General features: G+C 41.8%; 1 protein-coding gene across 1 annotated transcript in view; it reads left to right on the forward strand.

Annotated features, from left to right (window-relative positions):
• LOC135712643 (uncharacterized) overlaps window positions 1-19,135 on the forward strand; it is a gene marked incomplete at its 5' end in the record, with an annotated part of 166,424 nt that overhangs the window by 42,114 nt on the left and 105,175 nt on the right. The window contains one exon of the mRNA XM_065235597.1: window positions 16,129-16,331. Coding sequence (XP_065091669.1) covers window positions 16,129-16,331 — 203 coding nt within the window. The remainder of the gene's footprint in view (window positions 1-16,128; window positions 16,332-19,135) is intronic.

Raw genomic sequence — 19,135 nt, forward strand, 5'->3', positions numbered from 1 at the left:
GCCTTCCTTACCTTCAAGACATGAAGTCCGACCCGCTTCATTGTCTGCTGAACGAACCAGACGGAAGAATTGACCTTCTTGGCCACGTCCCGAATCGAAAGGTTCGGATTGCGCTTGAAGTAATCCGTCACCTTCCTTTTTTCGAGTACAATCTTTATTCACTAAACACGGAATGGCAAATATCGGCAGAGCAGGCTCTTCTTGTTCACCGGTAATTAACAAGACTTCCACTTGTACTTCACACACATTGTTGAGTTTGAAAACGATCTTTATTCTTCAACGGTTGGATTTGTAATAACTAATTTGTATTACCTGTCATGGTCTATATAAACCTACCTTTCCAACACATTTAATCTAAAACCTTGCTTAAAATATTTACAGTGCAGTACTAGAACTGTCAGCACTTTCTGCCTTTATGGGCAACAATAAGTTTGAGAACTGTCAAATATGTTTTGCAGTATTTTAAACGTTGAATTCGCAAACAGCGCTGTCTATTTTAAATCACTACGCTCCTCAATAGTACCGCCTCCTATAGGATGACTGCCTCCCCCCCCCCCCCCCCCTAATGAAGAGGTCTGCGCACGCCTATGACTATTTAATATGTGTTATGTGATCATAAGTCATTCTTAAAGTTGGGTACCGTACCCATCTTTGCATGCCTCGATGTGTTTCCAAAAGAGACACATTTTCAAGCTTCAGTGCATCTGGATCATAATGCTGACTCAGTTCTTGAGTTCAGTTTTTGCAACTTTAATTTGGGACACGTCCCAGAGAGACTCAGCCAGAAGCCAAGTTACAGTAGCAGCTGCTGCAAGGCGACAACTACACCGACAAGACTTCCATACACAAAGGACGTCACACACAAAGACTGTAGCCTGATGCCTCTTCCACTGACTGGTGCCGTGCGAACACAGGATCCGTCGTTGCTCCCCAGCCTCACCCAGCCGTTTTCTTCAACGTCAACGGAAACTGTTCAAACCCTACACATGCCAGCATCCATTTGTTTTCCCCTCCATCTGTTTCTCAATGGGGCTGCCAGCCAGGAGGCATCATCGGGGTGTACAAAAATTTACGAGTTCAATATTGCAGAGTAGTACATCTTTTTAATGTTTCATAACTTTCGTGCCTGACCTGGGTTGAGTCGCCGCTTATCCCTTTTTGGACCGGGAGGAGGAGGACTGAAGAGTCACGGTCTACGACGACGGACATCTCCAGAGCCACAATAACATACACAGAAAACTTTGCTACATATTTATTACTCGGCATGTTTCATTCAAGCAGAGGCCGACTTGAAGTCGGTCCACGGTCGGATGAGGCTTCCAGAACCGTCGTCGGTGAGAGAAGGAGAATTTACCCCCCCCCCCCCCCGTGGGACTCACTCCGCTGCACCCACCAACTCCCAACAACGGTTTCAGACCATTCGGTCTCAGGTCCCAGGTAAATAAATTTCAATTCCACCGGTGGTGGAGGAAAGTTCGCTCGAACAAGTTCGTTGTTGGCTTCGTCATCATTCGGTTGGAGCGAGCTGGAATGTTGAAAAATCAACATCATTTCAGCTCGTCTGTTGTCGGGGATATTGTGTTACTGTTATTGTTTGTGGAAGAAACTGATGCGATGATGATTTTGATTCTGATGATGATTTTGTGCCGTGAGGACATGCCGAGGGGCAATCAATTCACAGGACTGTAGGGTAAGTGGACCAGTTTTTGGCCCTAGCGGTCCTCTAATTGCCAAATTTAATTCGATGCAGTTTAACATAGTTTTTGTCATACAGGGGAAATGGATCCATTTCCCCTATCTACACAAATAAAACCATGAAAATTTATTTCAAATTTGAGTTAGGCCCTGCGGCCAAAAACTTCATATAAGTGCAGGGAATTCAGAAGAAGAGGTCTTTTTAGAAGTAATCGTAGAATTAAGAGAGAGGAAAATATGAAATGATTTGATTTCTTCTGGAATTTCAAATGAAACTCAAATGTTTCGAACAAATAACATATGTTTACATTAATTATAGTACATTTAATGCGCAATTCAAAACGCATATGTTTACCCCTAATAGGATTTTATGGTTGATTGTCAAATCTATTTTTACATCCAGATGCTTTTCAATTGGGTCATGGCCCAACTAGCGAACACCGAACTAACGAGCACCCCAACTAACGGGCCCCAAACGAGTGAATCTCCACTGTATTCAAAAGATCTCGAGATAGACGAAGATATTAGTAAAATTTTTTGGATATTTTTTTTCGAGACTTCTGGTTGATCTCCATCTGTTGGAAATACAAATGAAGTATCTCATATATTCTTTCAAGACTGCAGGTTGATTAGAACGTTAAGGCTGACTAAAAGTAAATTGATACGCACAAAAAGACCTGTAATTCGTGATTCAATAAGTTTAAAAAGTCCATTAATGGTTGCTTTACAGTACTTTTATTAAAACTTCACAGTTGCAGCATTAGATGGTTACATTTCTCCAGTTCGGACGAAATCTCGAACCTTCCTCTTGATGGAGCCCATCAGCGCTCACACAGTGGAAACGAACACGGAATCAGCACCTTTATTCCATTTCGCCCGCATTTGCTGGATACTCTTGACTGCACCGCCGCTTCGTCAAAGTCGCTGCTTTGGCCAGTATTTTTCGGTTGGTCGAAATTCCGGGCAATTCGGAGGATCCATTAGCTTGGGGACCAAATCGATCTTGTTGGCAGCATACCACTCCAGAACCACCTTGGAGTAGTGGAAGCTCTGCAAGAGGCAATCAACTCTGCACGCTGTGCCGAAACACAGCATGGGCACATTAAGGCACACTTTGATCAGTAGGACACAAACAATATAATATAAAATGGCATCACTGTTGAGTGTTGACGTTTTACCAATCGTTGCTAAGGTTTACTACTCAGTTCAATACTTTGTTAACTCACAAATGAAGCTAGTGAGAGACTGTCATACATACAACCTAGGATCATAAAACTGGTGATACAAGGATTCAATGAAGAATTTAAAAACAACAAACGGGTACCAACCGGTGTTGAGGATCTTTCGAAGTAAGTATTGTCTGAATCATGAATCTCTTCAAACCTTGCAAAATTAAGTCCGTCTCTTCCAAATCACAGCCCAAATCTCAGCAGATCGTGTTTTTATCTAGAACAGCTTCTATTTGGACCTCACTTCAGTCTAGTTCATCTACACTATGGCCAGAATACAGTTCTTATTTTTGAACTTATCATTTGATACGAAGCGTACAACGAAGGATCAGAGCAGGATCTTCTGCGAGAGTTGAGGTACATTAACAATTGTATTATGCAGAATGGACAGTAAAGAAGAAAACAAGCTTATCTTAGGGGGTGGCCAGATTTGAATTCCGGTCTTGCCGAGTATTTTCTGGACGGAAATTTTCACATTTTCTCCTGTGTTTTTCCTCGGATATTCTTGTCAGTCATTAGTCTCAATTGGCATGGACTTCGATGGCATGACCACATGACTTTATAGGGATGACCATAGAATCAAGAATCGCCCACGTCTGTCAGCTGTGTGGAGCTGAGTGGATTGGGCGAAATCTGCTCGAGTTCTATAAAGACCTACAGGCGCCGGATAAAGCGCTTCCGCTGAAGTTTGCGGTGGCCGAGAATCCTATTTTCGAAGCATGACAGATGTTCAGGAGGAGATGTTTGATAGTTTTCATCGGTGGAACATTGCTGAAGGTACCTCAACTGCATCGGATCGTAGCTTGGTAGGCTTGGTGGTGTGTAATCAGGAAGTGGTCGAAGGCATCATAATCAGCAATACGATAGGCCTGGGTTATATCTTTGAGGACACGAATTTCCGAGTCGATCAGATGATTTAAAACTGGTTCGACGATGTTGCTTCTAGCGTGGCATTGCACTATCGCTCGTTCCAGTTCTGGGTTTACTTTAGTCGGGGAGGAATTTCATTCTTCATCGATCGGGTTTCTCCTTTCTTTCTGTACACCTGCAAGGAATCAATAATTCAAAAGGACATCGAGTCACAATCTTGTGGAATTTGCTTGAACACCATATTGGTTTGATGGTTTCCAGTTCCTCCTCCTAACGCTCTAATGAAAATGAAGCTGAATGCTTGCCAGCCATCCGTCAGAGAAATTGAGAATGTAAACACAATCACAAAAGTCATAACTTTGAGGGTTGCCAAACTCCTGGAATATTGACGCCTTGATAGGCATACTTTGATTGACCTCGACAGGGCCGGCGCCGGTGGTGTAATGGTAAGCGTGACTGCTTTCTAACACCCCAATGGGTCTGGGTTCAATCCCAGCCGAGGTCGGTGGGATTTTTCTGAGGCATAAAAATCTCTGGTCACGTCTTCCTTCCGAAGGGAAGTAAAGCCGTTGATCCCGGCCCATGTGTGTTGTGAATGGGTGCGATATACTACGCAGGTGTGGAAGCTGCCTTCCTGCACACTCGGTTGCCGTCAATGGATAGCAATCGATGTCCGTCGGTGATTGGCACTAGATTGCGGAACAAAGACCGACGTTAAATAAAGGAAACGAAGAAGAAGAAAAAGAAGAAGAAAAATAAGAAGAAGAAGAAGAAGAAGAAGAAGAAGAACTTGACAGGCACGTTCGGCACAGCGCTTGACGCAGCTTTCGGTACAACTCAATTACTCGGCATGAATTATTGTGTGCAGAAATAAATACCTCTAGGGCAGCTGGCCAAATCGGGCCAAAAGATGACTTTGCCCCTATGCTTGCGGATGAACGACAATACACGCTTTTCAGGCATTCTTCGATGTAAACTTGGGATGTCATCGTCGAGAATGTGACGAATGGTTCCGTTTTCAGGCAAATCGCTTGCCAAATCATGATCTTCTTCGCGAACTTGTCGGAAAACACGAACTTGAATCTTCCCGGCACATCCCCCAGTAGCGATGTAAAACTTTTGACCGGGAAGCTGCTTAAAATCGAGGTTGACATATGTTTCGTCATCGATCAAAGTGCATACCTTGTGTTTCGTCAAAACACGTTCGTACAAGAGCCTTGCACGCTTTTGGACACGGAGTTCTGCTTCATGTGCCGTTTCGGATGTTTACTGGCTTTGTACGACTTGTATCCTTCCCTGGCAAGGATGTTCAGCACCGTTTGAAAGTTGGCGTTGTACCTTTTGGCCACATCCCGGATCGAAAGACCGGGGTTGGTTTTAACGCACCTCAACACCTTGCTGTTCTGCTGACGATCCCTAGTTCCAGTTTTTTCGTCGGTCCGATGATTCCTTTCCACACTCAGGATTTCCTTGTAGGTTTTGAGCACTCGACAAACTGTTGTTTTCGGCATCTTCATCGTTATTTCTTAACGTGATCGTCTACTTTGATCAAACTTGCACCAGCTGTTCTCTATAGAAGTGTAAACAAACCACTGTCAAAGATTTTCGATTCCTAACACTAGCGGCAGCGCGCGAGGGGCGTACCAATTTACTTTTAGTCAGTTTTAATAGTAAGCATCGCTATAATGGGTCATATTATTGGACGAAGTTGAAATGTATCCAACAGTATCCAAATAACAAATAGCCTTGATGCTTTTTGATTGAATGGCAGTTTCAAAGCTTCCATTTTAACAAAACAAAAAATGCCACAGGCCCCCTCCTTGCCCCCTCCTTGCCCCCTCCAGCAAAATTTTCCAGCTACGCCAATGCCTAAAACTCCTCTCTCAGAAAATTCGCTTATTTCCACACCACATCCAACAAAACCCCTCCAGCGATTCATCATTTCTACTTGGAACAAACTGAGCTACCCATACACTTAGAAAAATCAATGTAAATTTAGGTGCTCTGAGACTGACATATACGAGTGTCAATTTTGACATAAAATTGAGTCGTAATAGACACGAAATTTTGCTCAATTAAGCGTACTTTCGAACTTTTCAGTCTCGGAGCACTTAATTTTACATGACATGTTGGTTTACGTCTCATCCTTTTTGTCAAAAATGGATTCCGTTACGTGTAAGATTAGGTATTTCTAAGTGTGCAGAGTGGAACGAAACCATCCAGGTTATCAATTGGAAAAAAATCTGGATGAACATATCATCAAGAAGGTTCTCTACCTGCTAGTGAACGAAAAGACGGAGCACCGTAAACTGATGAACGTCATCGGATGAGCAAACGACCCAAACTCCCAAGTAACATTGCAAGCTTCATGGAGGATTTATAGCATTCTACAAGTCTAAATCATGGTCTACAGACCGCTTATAAAACCAAAATTGTTACTTGGGCTGTCAGTACAGTTCGGTAGGAATCAGGACTTTGCAACACAAGTTTTGCGATAAGAAATTAGATTTTAAAAACGTTCATTAAATACATCAACTTTGTTAATGTGAGTATTAATAATGGAATCGATGTAGGCGAGCTAGATTTGATTTTGAGTCTAGAAGAATAATGCTTTTTTTTAACTTTTTGAATACCGGAAATGGATGTATTGTCGGCCTAAATGCCCCTAATTTGGGCCCATACATAAATTCAGCAATATCCATTAGTACCGTCCCAATGACGCTTTTATCTAAATATAATTGATAAATAGCGATGGGCCCAACGTTAGATCCATAGGCCAACATTAGAGCCATTTCCCCTATGTTATTTAATCGCGACTAAATAAACAATATTGAAAAAAAAACAACCTCGAGGATGTGCAGGAAACTTCGAACAGCAGAATTGAGAATCTTCTTGACCATCCAAGAATTGGAACAAAGGAGTTCGAGTAACTAATTGAAGAAAGCTCGATGAAATTTCACAAGAACATTTGAGAAACAACCGCATGAAATGTCAAGGAGCTTCCACAAGAAAGTGCAAGGAACCATCCATTGAGGAGTTCCCACAATGAAAATTTAAGAATTCGAGGAACTTCCTTAAAGGAGGATCTTCCAGCTGCAAGTTTGACGAACATTTACAAGGAAGCTGAGAAATTCCTACAAGGATGTTCAACGAACTTCCACCTTGAATCAGCGAATCGTGGAATCTAGGCATCAAGCCAACGTAAGTCGGATTATTTAAAAATCTAAAATGATGCAACAATGCTCCGGGAGCTCCGAAGTCCCCTACAGTAAAAAAAATACTCTTCTATGTGGCTGCTCAATAGGAAGCGGTGAAATTTATCGTTATTGAATTTGGAAAATTTGGAACGGCAGCATCACAGCAGTAGGGGTGTTGCCAACACGTGGCGAACGAAATAAGCTTAGGTTTATTTCATTCCAGCAAACTTTCTCCCATCGGAAGATCGAAGATAACCTCTCTCTCTCTCTCTCTCTCTCACACTCCCTCTTAGTGCGTGTGCCAAGGATATTGGATTCGAGTCATAATTTGGAAAAATTATCCCCTTGAATATCTGTGCGTGGGAGTGTGGTGAAAGTTGTTTGCTCAGACACGCCCGGCGGCGGCTTCTTTGGAATCCAATAAATGCCCCCGGCACCGCTGCTCCCCGGCCACCCTCCATACAATAAAAGGGAACTCTAAGCTTGGATTTGCTCGGCGTGTGACGCCCCATCGAGACTCGCGATAATAATAATCAACGGGGGAACGAAGTTTGCTGTCATGATGAGTGTTTGGCTGAACTTTTGCAATCAAATCAATTGGTTTGTCTTTGCCGTCGAAGTTTATTCAGCAAATGAGGCGAGGGAGGCTTATGTTTAGTGTCAAGATGGCTTACTATGTTTGCTTTTTCATGAGTTTTTAGAGCCCTCAAATTGGAAACGTGGGGCAGCCGCCCTTAAGCACAGATGATTTATCAAACTTCATCGGAATTTCCCACAAGGGTCACACGAGACAATCAAACCATGTCCTGAACCGCTGTTGTAAATCTTCCCGCAGCGAATGGCGGGAAAAGACGAAGACGACGACGTGATAACGGTGAAGTCGTAAAAAATCACTCGCCCGCACTATGTCGTCGCTGTCGTCTGGTTAAACGAAACAAGGTCCTCGACGGGCTTGTACCTAAATAATTCCTTGGGAAATCAGTCTTGACGAGTCTTGGGCAAGAACGGGCATGGAGTGGTGGCGGGTCATAATTTTGCAGCAGTTAAGTTTTGGCTTTGGACGATTTGGCTGGCTTTTTTACGACGAGTGTGAGGTTGGTTTTGGCGTAATTTGACTGCCTTAATGGGAAAAAATTACTTTGCTGGGATATTTTGGTGAATGTTTATTACTTTGATGGCGGCTCATCTTTTGGGAGATGACTGTTTATGCAGTCGTCAGCAGTGGCGATGAAGCAGTACAATTTGGAAGACTACCTAGCTAATTTTATTGACATAGAGCTAAATAATGTTGGGATAAGCTCATCATTTCACTCAACAACTAGAAGTAAATAATACACGAAAGACTTGCTAGGCACTTTCAGAAGATATTTTTGAGACGAATCCAGACCGAGTTTCAAGTAGGTTCCACAAGGAAGCATGAGCATGAGCATGATTGACCGCCCACGATTGCTACTCTGTTATTGCCAGATCAGCTGTAATTACACAGAGAACCAATAGAGAATGCTTGGGACTAGCAATCATCCTCAATGTGTAAAAACTGGTGAACTCAAACTAGGCAATACCAGCGCCGGCCGTGCCCGAACGTAGATCAAGAAAGGAATGGGTGTTGACGTGACACTCGCTTTGATGGAAGCCGAAAACACCTCTGCACTTCCGCGATGAATCACTGGAATGTTGAGTAAGAGGGTTGGGTTTGCAGCAGGGTTCGTTTTGGTAAGCGATAAGCGGAATTGAAGTCCTAACGATCAATGACGTGAACGAGCTTGAGATTGAACCCACGGTCTTCTTGTCAGTCTTCTTCTCAGCAGACTATTGCTGACATTCTCACCGAAATGCAGAAAATGCATTTGCCGTTCTCTTTCCACAGTTCACAACACAATCATGATCACTGATACCTTACATATACACACATATGTACACCCATCAGAACCACTACACAAACAGACTGGAGACTTTGAACGCAAGAGAAAAACAAAACATGAAGTATACACTAAGATTTTTTTCCGTGTTCGGAAAATTTTACCGAAATCAGAACAACTGAATGTTCGGTAAAACTTCGACCTTCATTTTAAAGGCTATTGAATTTGAAAATAATACCAAAACATGTTCAACCTTGCTTAAATGATCAAATCTTGTCATTTTAGTGGAGATTTAGTTTCAAAGTAGCTGAAAAACAACTGAATTGAATTGCATAAATTTTACCGAAAAGTTCAGCTGTTCAGATTTCGGTAAAAATTAGCGAAGTCGGCGATAATTTCAAAGTGTGTACACTCGCAATGCAATAGGAAAATCGAATAATGTAATCGAAATCTCTTTAGAATTACTGATGTTCTCATTGAACGTATTTCCTCATGTTGAACACGATATTGAAATCAATCACTTAGCACCTAAATTAGTCCTAAAACGCGATCAAAACACTTCAATCACTGCGAAACAACGGAACGCAAAAATCAATCAACCGACCCGCACGACTGCTCGGCAGCCACTCTTCAAGTAGCTTCCACAAGGAAGGTGGACGAACATCCAGAAGGGAGATTGATAAATTTTCCGTTTGAAATTCGTGGTGCACCTACTTCCAAAAAGAATATTGACGAAATTTCACTGTCAACATACGTATTAATCTAAGCTTAGTATTTCGTTAACAATTGCAATTACTATTTCCATTAACACAAGTAAAATTTAAAAAAAAAATCCCTATCTGAGGTAAAGTACTCTTAATAAAAGTAGGGGAACTAGGGGCATTATGAACACCCGGGGCAGATTAGACACCTCTTATATTTTCCAAAATATAAACTTTATTTTTTTTTTAATTTAAATGCAACAGATATTTCATTCTTTTTCTGAATGAGTGAACAAATTTCAATATGTTCCTAATCACCATAAGTTCTTGAAAAAAACGCACAGGTTTACTGAGCTAAAAAATTATAATTTTCACGTATCACAAAGTAAGGTGTGGCGAGCAGATGACGGTTATTAAACTTAAATCGAAGACAACAAATCAAGAAGACTGGCAACTCTTCCATTTTCTCATACGAACGCTATGGGATAAGTACAAACGCGTCATCTGTCGCTCAAAGGTAAATGCTTCGAACGAATTTGATAGCAAAGATTACATCCTCAGACGAAGGATATGTGTATTTGCTCATTTTTCTATGCGTTGCTTCCACCTTCACTCAAGCGCAGCGCTACTGTATCTGTCGCTTGGATTCTGGCAAAGTTGCCAGTTTTCTTGATTTGTTGTCTTCGCTAAAATCATGGTTTGTTGAGGAATATTTAATTATTTTTGATGTTCCCACATACCGTAATGCACCGAAATCCAGACACTTAGTCCATAAATCCGGACACTTTTAAAAGTTAATTTGTCAATGTCTACCATGCTCACTTAGTCTTAGTCTTATTGTGCACTTCATACCAAATAGGATAAATAAGCGCGTTTTCACTTATTAAAAAGGGTGCGAATTTTCTTTTAATCGTCTTAGTGTCTTCGGTGCACTATTTTCTAATGATAAAAGCAATAAGTGCTCCGAAGACACCAAAACGATTTGACGGAATCGTGTACTTTTATCACACTTTTTGCATTTTTTGGGACTGTCCAGTAACATATGCAATCAGCAATATAAACCTGCACGCGCCACACACTAATTTCCGGACATACGCAGGCTTTCTTGACGGCACTGGTGGTCTCTGGGCCCAAAAGCGTATCTGTGGCACGTTGAACAAAAAATAAACGTCATGATGGAATTGAACGAAGGCGTTCGCTTCCCACACACGCGGCGATGGGGTTTTCCTACACCCAGAACTTGATCGTTGCTCGCCCTCTTTTTCACTAAAGATCGGCCGACGCACATATGGTCAAGTTCTCACCATCAACGGCTAAGTCCCCCGTTAATTTGGGACTTAGTAGAAACCTTCCTCGACCACACAACCGAAGTGACAAAGTGTCTTGCTAAAACGGCACTTAGCAAAAACCACACGGCGGACATCGACCACGATCAACCAGGAGGAAATCTTTCGGATCACTTAAAGAATAGCGTTTCTCGTTGGAACGTTTATATTTCACGAACTTCTGATGGCAACTAACTCTACGTACATAAATGATCGCAGTTTTAAACTGCTTTTGCTTTCTGTTCTGCATCTATGTATGTGTTTGAAAGGAAAAAGATGGTGATCCGAATAGTATAATCGCGATCGGTGTATTTGCATGTTTGCTTTGTGTGATTTGTTCGTAGTTGTTAGGTACCAGTATATAAGAAAATAGATCTGTTTCGTAGTTTGTAAGGTAGACTGCAAATAATGTCTCTAGGTTAAGTTAGATGTAAGAAATTCAATTTACTTCTAGGAACAAATTTTACTTTTAAGCAATTAGATAAGTTTAGGTTTAGATCAGTACCTAACAAAACCAAACCTAAAAAACTTTATAAAAACTATCCATTCACAATTTATTATATAATTGTTAATTATTCTTAAAACTCCTTTATGGTAACATACGTATTTTACGGTTATATTTTTTTCTTTTATAAATTTATTTCACCCCGATTACAATACTTTTCAACTCAATAAGAAATCCTCTGAATATTTTCTAATCAGAATGCTCGTTTTGGCTCACATTTTGACAGTTCTCGATGCTCGATTGGCTCAAAATGGCCGCATCCGTGAATCTCTATACATAGGATTACTAGGGTAAACCACCCCGTAGGGTGTCCATTTTTCCCCGCTAGCTTTACGATGACAATGTAATGTAGCAAAGACATTACGAAAGTCGAGAAAATTTCCAACCCGAAAGATTCCCTCGACCAGACCGGCAATCGAACCCGCCGCCTCCAGCTTGGTAATACCGCGCCTTTACTGACTAGGCTATGAGGCCGTTCTTAGGGCATTCCTCCAATAGTTCACTTTAAAGCCTCATTAATCGTGTTGTGTTGCCGATCGATCCTGAGGTATCAGACTGTACGCAGTTTGACAATTTCAGGCGTCCACTACCTTACTCAAAACGTGATCACTAGCGCCATTTTGTTTTTTTTTTGCCTTGTATAAATTTTGAAATAAAGACGAAGTTCTAAGCTTTTTGAATTTCAAATCCACGTCCTTTTATGTTTTTTCATTAGCCCACAAAAAATGCCAAACTTTGCTTACTTTTTGGCCATTTGAATGAGAAGCTCCCCTTAAGATTGAATTGGTTAATAGCCACGTCGACACCAAGTCAACCCAACATTCGTTATCGGGATTTAAACCGAGGATAATATCAGTTGGTGCTTACCGCCAAAAGACCATTCAAGCACAGACAAACAGACATAACTCATTCAGTATTTCTCACTGTAAAACATAGTCGCTAGAACATTACCGCCATCTGTTGAGTACAGTGTGGTGTGTAGCACGCTAAACAGATGGCGGTAGTGTGTAAACGTCAAACGCAAGGGAATTGACTATGCGCGCCACAGTTGGTACTACCAACAACGATACTTTTAAATTTACCGTTAAATGCTTGTTCGATGAACAATTTGAAAGAGTTATGTCTGTTTGTCTGTGATTCAAGTATTAGCAATCGAAAAAACAATGATTTGCGATTTGTGACCTAGGTAATTAAATGTGCATACAGTGATGTCATGCAGTTGTGTGTGCCCGATTGCTTCACCCCGGTATTCCAGTTCATTGAGTTCTACGCTCTCGAGGCAAGGTTATAAATCATACGGTAACATGCAAGTAACACTGACGCAAAAATTTAGTTGAATTAAAGACAGACCTCAAAATATCTGTAAAGGGTTTTTGGTCTAATTTCCGTCCTACTAAGCGCAACCCGCGCTTTACCTCTCTTTTATGAACGAGTTTGAACGAAAAATGAAATATTTCTGTAAAAGATGATTTCTAAATTTATTCAGCTTTCCAAACGTACCGTTGGATTTGATAAAGAGTCACAAATTGATGAGATATTGTTTAAAATCTAATACTGCTTCTTGATTCTAAATTCGTTCTACGAGTTTCAATTCCGTCCTAACGCATTGAAATGCCATTAGATTTTCTTCGTCCAACGGATAAACGTAGAAAAAGGGGATGCGCTAGGAGTGCTTCTTTTGTTTTGAGAACAATGAGCGCAAATATTCATTCAAAGCGCTCTAACAGGATTTATGTTGTAGCTAATGAACTAACGCATCGGAACAAACCTATTATTGATTTGTGCATGGTGAAATCATTGATATTATTGATCTTTTCTGATAGATAGAAGCGATTACGACGAAGTAGTGCCAACAATCAATACGAAACTAACGATTTTAAATTGGCTCACCACTTTAGTAGCCTATTGGTCCCAAGCAAACGATTAACGTACCCTATTCTAGTTGAAATTCTATTACTACACTATGTTTGTTTTGATTCGCTATGAAAGTTTGACAGATAACATCAGGGGTGTGTGGATTCATGCAGAACATGCAGGGGTGAGTGAAATAGCTTGGGACTGCTTGGGACCGTTGTTCTGGTACTGAGTGAGCCAAAAATAATAATGATTTTCTTCGGGACCCAGTGGTCTTAGAGTTACCTCTATGGTAGTGCTATACCCTATACATTTACCCAATCAAAAAATCTGTATATCTGTATATACAGATTCTTGGTTTAAAAACTGCTAAAAAATCTGTATAAATACAGATTATTCTGTATTTTTGGCATCCCTGGTCCTGAGGCCAAGAACATTTTGGTATTACAGGTGTAGCTCAGATGATATATCGGCAACGTTGGGTGACCAGAAGATGCACCGTCCCGCTGCAACGGCAGGCAGAGAAACGTTTCGTTGTGAAAAATACTTGCCTGGCAACACAGGCTGGAAGACCCCTTCACCGATCTCAACCACAGGACCAGGACGGCTCCGATGGCTGGAAACAGCATCAAACACGACTGGGTCGAATGGTTCAGAGGCTTCCAAAGTGCTGTATACAGTGTATAAACAAGGTAATAAACTTTCGGATGTAAACAAACAAGTTCGAATGTCGACCAATGACGTCATTTCCATCTTGCAACTTGCCACAGTGTGAAGTAGAATAACGCGAATTGAACAGTGTAAATACGTTGCAGACCAATACAATCGTTTATTTGGCTCTCATTCTAAAAATAACGCATGGAACATTAAATTCAAAATATCGACTTCATTCATATCGGCACCAGCGGTATTACAGAAGTCGATGTCCACGGTGTACTCTATAGGAGATATTCCGGTAAATGACATTTGAATGGTTACGTATTACCTAGAAATACTCAGAGGGAGATATGGGCAGAGAGAATGTTTTGAGCCAAATGAACTGTCAAAATCTGAGCCAATCGAACATTACAATTAGAATTTTTCCGAGGATTTCTTATTCTAACTAGAATAAATTTGAGAGTATTGCAATCGAACAGAAATTCAATCACTTTTATCACAGAGAACAGACATTGAGGCTCGAACAAAATTTCTCTAAAAACTTGTGTGAAGATTCCTATTTGACTTAAGCGCCACTAACAGCGACTTCCCCACTTAAAAACCTTCTTTGACAACATGATGGCGCTGGCGTTGCAAAACTTACACTAGACACTAAGTGCTTGTAGCGCCAAGTGGCATTTTTCAACAGATAATGTATCGATACTAGCGCCCAATTGGTCGAAAGTAATAAATTTATAGAGGAAATCAGTAGATGCTAGCGCTACGTAACGGCGACGTTTCCACTTAACTTTACACAAGTTTCTGATCGAACTTCGACGTCTGTTCTCTGTGGTAATATTGATGAATTTAATACCCCGTTCACATTATAGCCTATATCACGTAATATAGGCTGTCTTGCAATGAACACTCAATACAAAGGATTTCCAGTGAAAACTAGATGTATGAGTGCTCATTGCAAGCACAGAGAACAGACGTTGAAGTTCGGTCAGAAACTTGTGTAAAATAAGTGGGAACGTCGCCGTTACGTGATGTTAGCATCTCCTGATTTTCTCTATAAATGTTCCACTTTCGACCAATTTGGCGCTAGTATCGATAAATTTTCTGTTGAAAATTACCACTTGGCGCTACTAGCACTTAGTGTCTAGTGTAATTTGTGCAACGCCAGCGCCATCATGTTGTCAAAGAGGGTTTTTAAGTGGGGAAGTCGCCGTTAGTGGCGCTGAAGTCGAATACACAAGTTTGTAGAGAAATTTTGTTCGAGCCTCCATGTCTGTTCTCTGTGGAGAAACTGCACCAGTGCATGCGACACCTAGGTTTGAAATCCAAAACCACAAAAGTAATGATGTACTAAAAAAAATCCATACGATTTGACAGGTAGCAAAACGTCATTATCATTTTCTCATCATTTCCATATGCTGGTCGACCGTAACGTAAATTCATCAATAGGCTCTTTTGATCAATGTAGCGTGCGCTAGATGATTTCGAGAGGACATGTCATCCCATCCGTTTGTTTACATCATAATGACAATTTTCAAAACTCTAAATAATGTATATTTTATTGCACATCCAAAGGAGAATATATTTTCCGCTTCCTATGCATCACAATGCATATATCCGGATAGAACCCAGATAGAAGAAAATGTGGACGGAACTGCCGTCACGGAAGTCAGTGTAACGGTTTTGATAACAGAGCTGAAGGATATCATGAACCCGGGAAGGATGAGAACTTTGTCGGTGGTTTGGCTGATAAACTATCATGGATGAGCATTTTTTATTTTTCCGGTAATGTTGGTATTGATTGCTGAGTGTTGCTATGCAAGTGATAGGCCTGTTTTTTTTTTGGGGGTCGGAATTATTGTACGCAGTCCAGCGCGAAATGATGTAGGTACCTACTTCTTCGAACAGGTATTAGAATGTGCGCTGACAATTCGATTCAGAAGAATCCATGGCGAAACTTGGTGTAGAGTCATGGTTGTGGTTTGAAAAAAATGAATTGTATTGTGACAACATCAATAACAAATTTTTACACAAATTTTAAGTGTTGCCAGTAACTTAAAGATTATAAAAATAGTAACAATGGGTGTCAACAATGACTGCGTCCAGGAGTGCCCAAGCTTGTTTTTGGCACACTGTGTGCAGTGACCAGCCCCTTGGGTAAATAATAAAAACAGACACTGCCTTGATACCTTGATAAGTAACTTTCATTTATTTCTCTATCTCCCCCTTCCACTAACAGGAACCAGGCCGATCGTCACCGGCGGGCAAGATCCTCGTCAAGGAAGCACCGGAAATGCTCGCGATAGCACACTGGACCGGGCAGATTCCACGGCGGCCACCACTGCCCGAGGGAGTTAGCCTGTCGCAGCTCATCGCCCTCGGATCGCGGCGGAAACGGTCCAAGGTGTACTGGATGATTGCCAAGAGCGAGGAGGAAGTCAGGTGAGTCCAGGTGGAAAATTCGAACTTTTAGTTTGTCCGATTGTCCGATCAAGCCAGGACCACTAGGTGACTGGCATGAAGGTCTTCCTCAATTGATAACTTTGCTGAAGCGCTGAAGTTAGACAAATGTCATACGTCCAGTTGTGAACAAGAATGAACACACACTCTAATTTTGAAAAATAGTGGCTTTACTCATAAATGGCTAAATTAATCTACGGGGAGACGTGCTGTCAAATCACCCTACTGATAATTTTTGTATGAAATTGGTTCCAAACTTAATCAAATCATGTAGGTTTCTTATGGCTTGTTTACGTTTGGAACCAGTTATTGACCAATGCACGGAATGAACTCACAAAAAATTATGACGCTTCAGCGTGTTTACTAACAGTGAATGCATGATGAGATGCTCGCGTAACTTTAGAAAAGGGCCTATCAACTTTTATAAACAACTTGTCTAGCCCTTTTCGCGCGAACCGAAGTACGCTCACGCAAACCAAGAGCACTATCGGGAAGGGGAGAATTTACCCTACCAGATGGTGTTGTTGGTTTGTGTGGGCGTACTTCGACTTGAGTTCAATACTTGCTACAAGTTCCGATACAATTTCTAAAAGTTCCGAGACGCTTCCTAGAAGTTCTGAGACTCTTCCTAGAAGTTCCGAGACACTTCTTAGAAGTTCCGATGATCTTCCCAGAAGTTCCAATGAACTTCTCAGAAGTTCCGATGAACTTCCCAGAAGTTCCGATGAACTTCCCAGAAGTTCCGATGAACTTCCCAGAAGTTCCGATGAACTTCCCAGAAGTTCCGATGAACTTCCCAGAAGTTCCGATGAACTTCCCAGAAGTTCCAATATACTTCCCAGAAGTTCCAATGAACTTCCTAGCAGTTCCGATGAACTTCCCAGAAGTTCCAATGAACTTCCCTGAAGTTCCAATGAACTAAATGTCTAAATGCCCCTCAAATTATGGCCATTTTTTGGAGATAAACGCGTTTAAAGAATCCGAAATCAAGACTTAGGCCATATTCTGGGTATGAAAATTTCGAACACCTAAACACCCCTCAATTCGCGATTTAGGTCATATTTCTGGAGATAAACGGGTTTGAAGGTTTAGCAAACTTAATTTATAATTTAGGCCAATTGTGGTTATTACAATTTCGAACACCTATATACCCCTAAAAACGCGATTTAGGCCATATTTCCGGAGAAAATCGTGTTCAAATATTTCATTATTGATTTTCAATTGAATTTTGTTTCACTAACACAGTTGAATCCATTCAAAGTACATCCAATTGTCACACATGCCCCATCTGCTTTCAACCGCTCTGCACAAGGTCTTGAAATATTGATTACCGGAGAAAGAAATCAAATCAGCCGACACCTTCTCTCCATTAGCGGCAAAACAGCGATTCATCCTCCCACTTGTACGTACAACGTCTGCGATCCTTGCAAACGACGATGATGATGGGGACAACGACAAGAACGCGATCCTGCATCGTCAGCAAATTTGCATCCATTGCACTTTGGTCGTCCTTCTTTGCTGCACTCTGTGACTGAATTTTCGCTCAAACGAACAGAAGTAACGAGCTAAGTGCACCCACCCCACCCCGACATTCGAACGCGGGGTGGGCGGTACAAAAAGGAACCGGAAAGTGCACCCCGAAAGTCATGTGTTTGCATAAAGTGAAAATTTAATTTGATAGCACCTCCTTTGGGGCTCCGGCGGGTGGCTGTGTTTGGCGTCTGGTTCTGCCGAAACCTGCTTCCCAGAAGTGGATGGAAACTTACCCTTTCCGAGGCTGGCATGCGACATGATATGGAATGGAAACGAATTTAACTTCCATGAAGGACCGCTTTTTTTACGATGGGGTTGAAAAACTGAAATTCAATTTCGAAAACATCTACGGGAAGCGAAACACACGTCTTTGGAACTGGGAACGAGGTCAGCTGAACTTGGTTAATTTTCAACCGGGAAACTGCAAATTCCAAATAGAAATTTAAAACTAAAACTATGGCGTGGAATTTAATTCTCGGAAAACACCGAGTGTACAACTGCGCGACATTCTGACCGTGTCACATCATAGATTAAAATTTCATTCCACTGCGTCCTATCTTTGGCTCCGATCAATTAAAACTTACTCAAAAGTTCCTAGTTCCTTTCCCATTCTCAAGCTGAATCAATCAAATCCAAACCGGTCCACTTTGTCTATCAGTCTAAATCAATCCGCCAAAGCATGCTCCACGCATTCAACAGCTGTCGATCATTCCTCTGCTCCCGAATCCGGGATCCCTTGGTATTCCACCGAACCCTGGATCGCTACGTCGGCTTCGTGCACTGGGACCTCCGGACAGTGTCATCGCGCATCAAGCTCGGTGCCATCGTGTTCACCTTGCTGTACTACACGATCGCCGTCCTATCCATTCCCGGCATCGACCCCGGGGAAATTCCAATCGATTTCTACTTCGGAATGTGGTTCCTATTCGGCGCCGGAGGTTCCTGTTTCACTACCTGGTTGGTGCTAGCCATGGAACGCCGTGGTTTGCGGATGGTGATTCGGTTCCTAACGGAGTTGCAGAACCACGGTGGTGATCATCCCATTCGGGTACGATCTAGGCCAGCGATCGTAGTCTTTGTGATCTTCTACTGGATGCAGAATGTTTTACAGTCCTTGTACTGGGCGTTTACCCTGAGACATACCAGTCCGATTGAGCATGCGGTGCAGTCAGAGTTGGTGAAACTGTTGTCCTCGTCACTGTATCCATTGGTGGTGGTCATGCTTGGGCAGATGACGAACATCACCCAGGTCA

The sequence above is a fragment of the Ochlerotatus camptorhynchus genome, unplaced genomic scaffold (genome assembly GCF_037179485.1).
Source record: "Ochlerotatus camptorhynchus isolate MF236.1 unplaced genomic scaffold, CSIRO-AGI_Acam_v1.1 ptg000498l, whole genome shotgun sequence".
NCBI lineage: Eukaryota > Metazoa > Arthropoda > Insecta > Diptera > Culicidae > Ochlerotatus > Ochlerotatus camptorhynchus.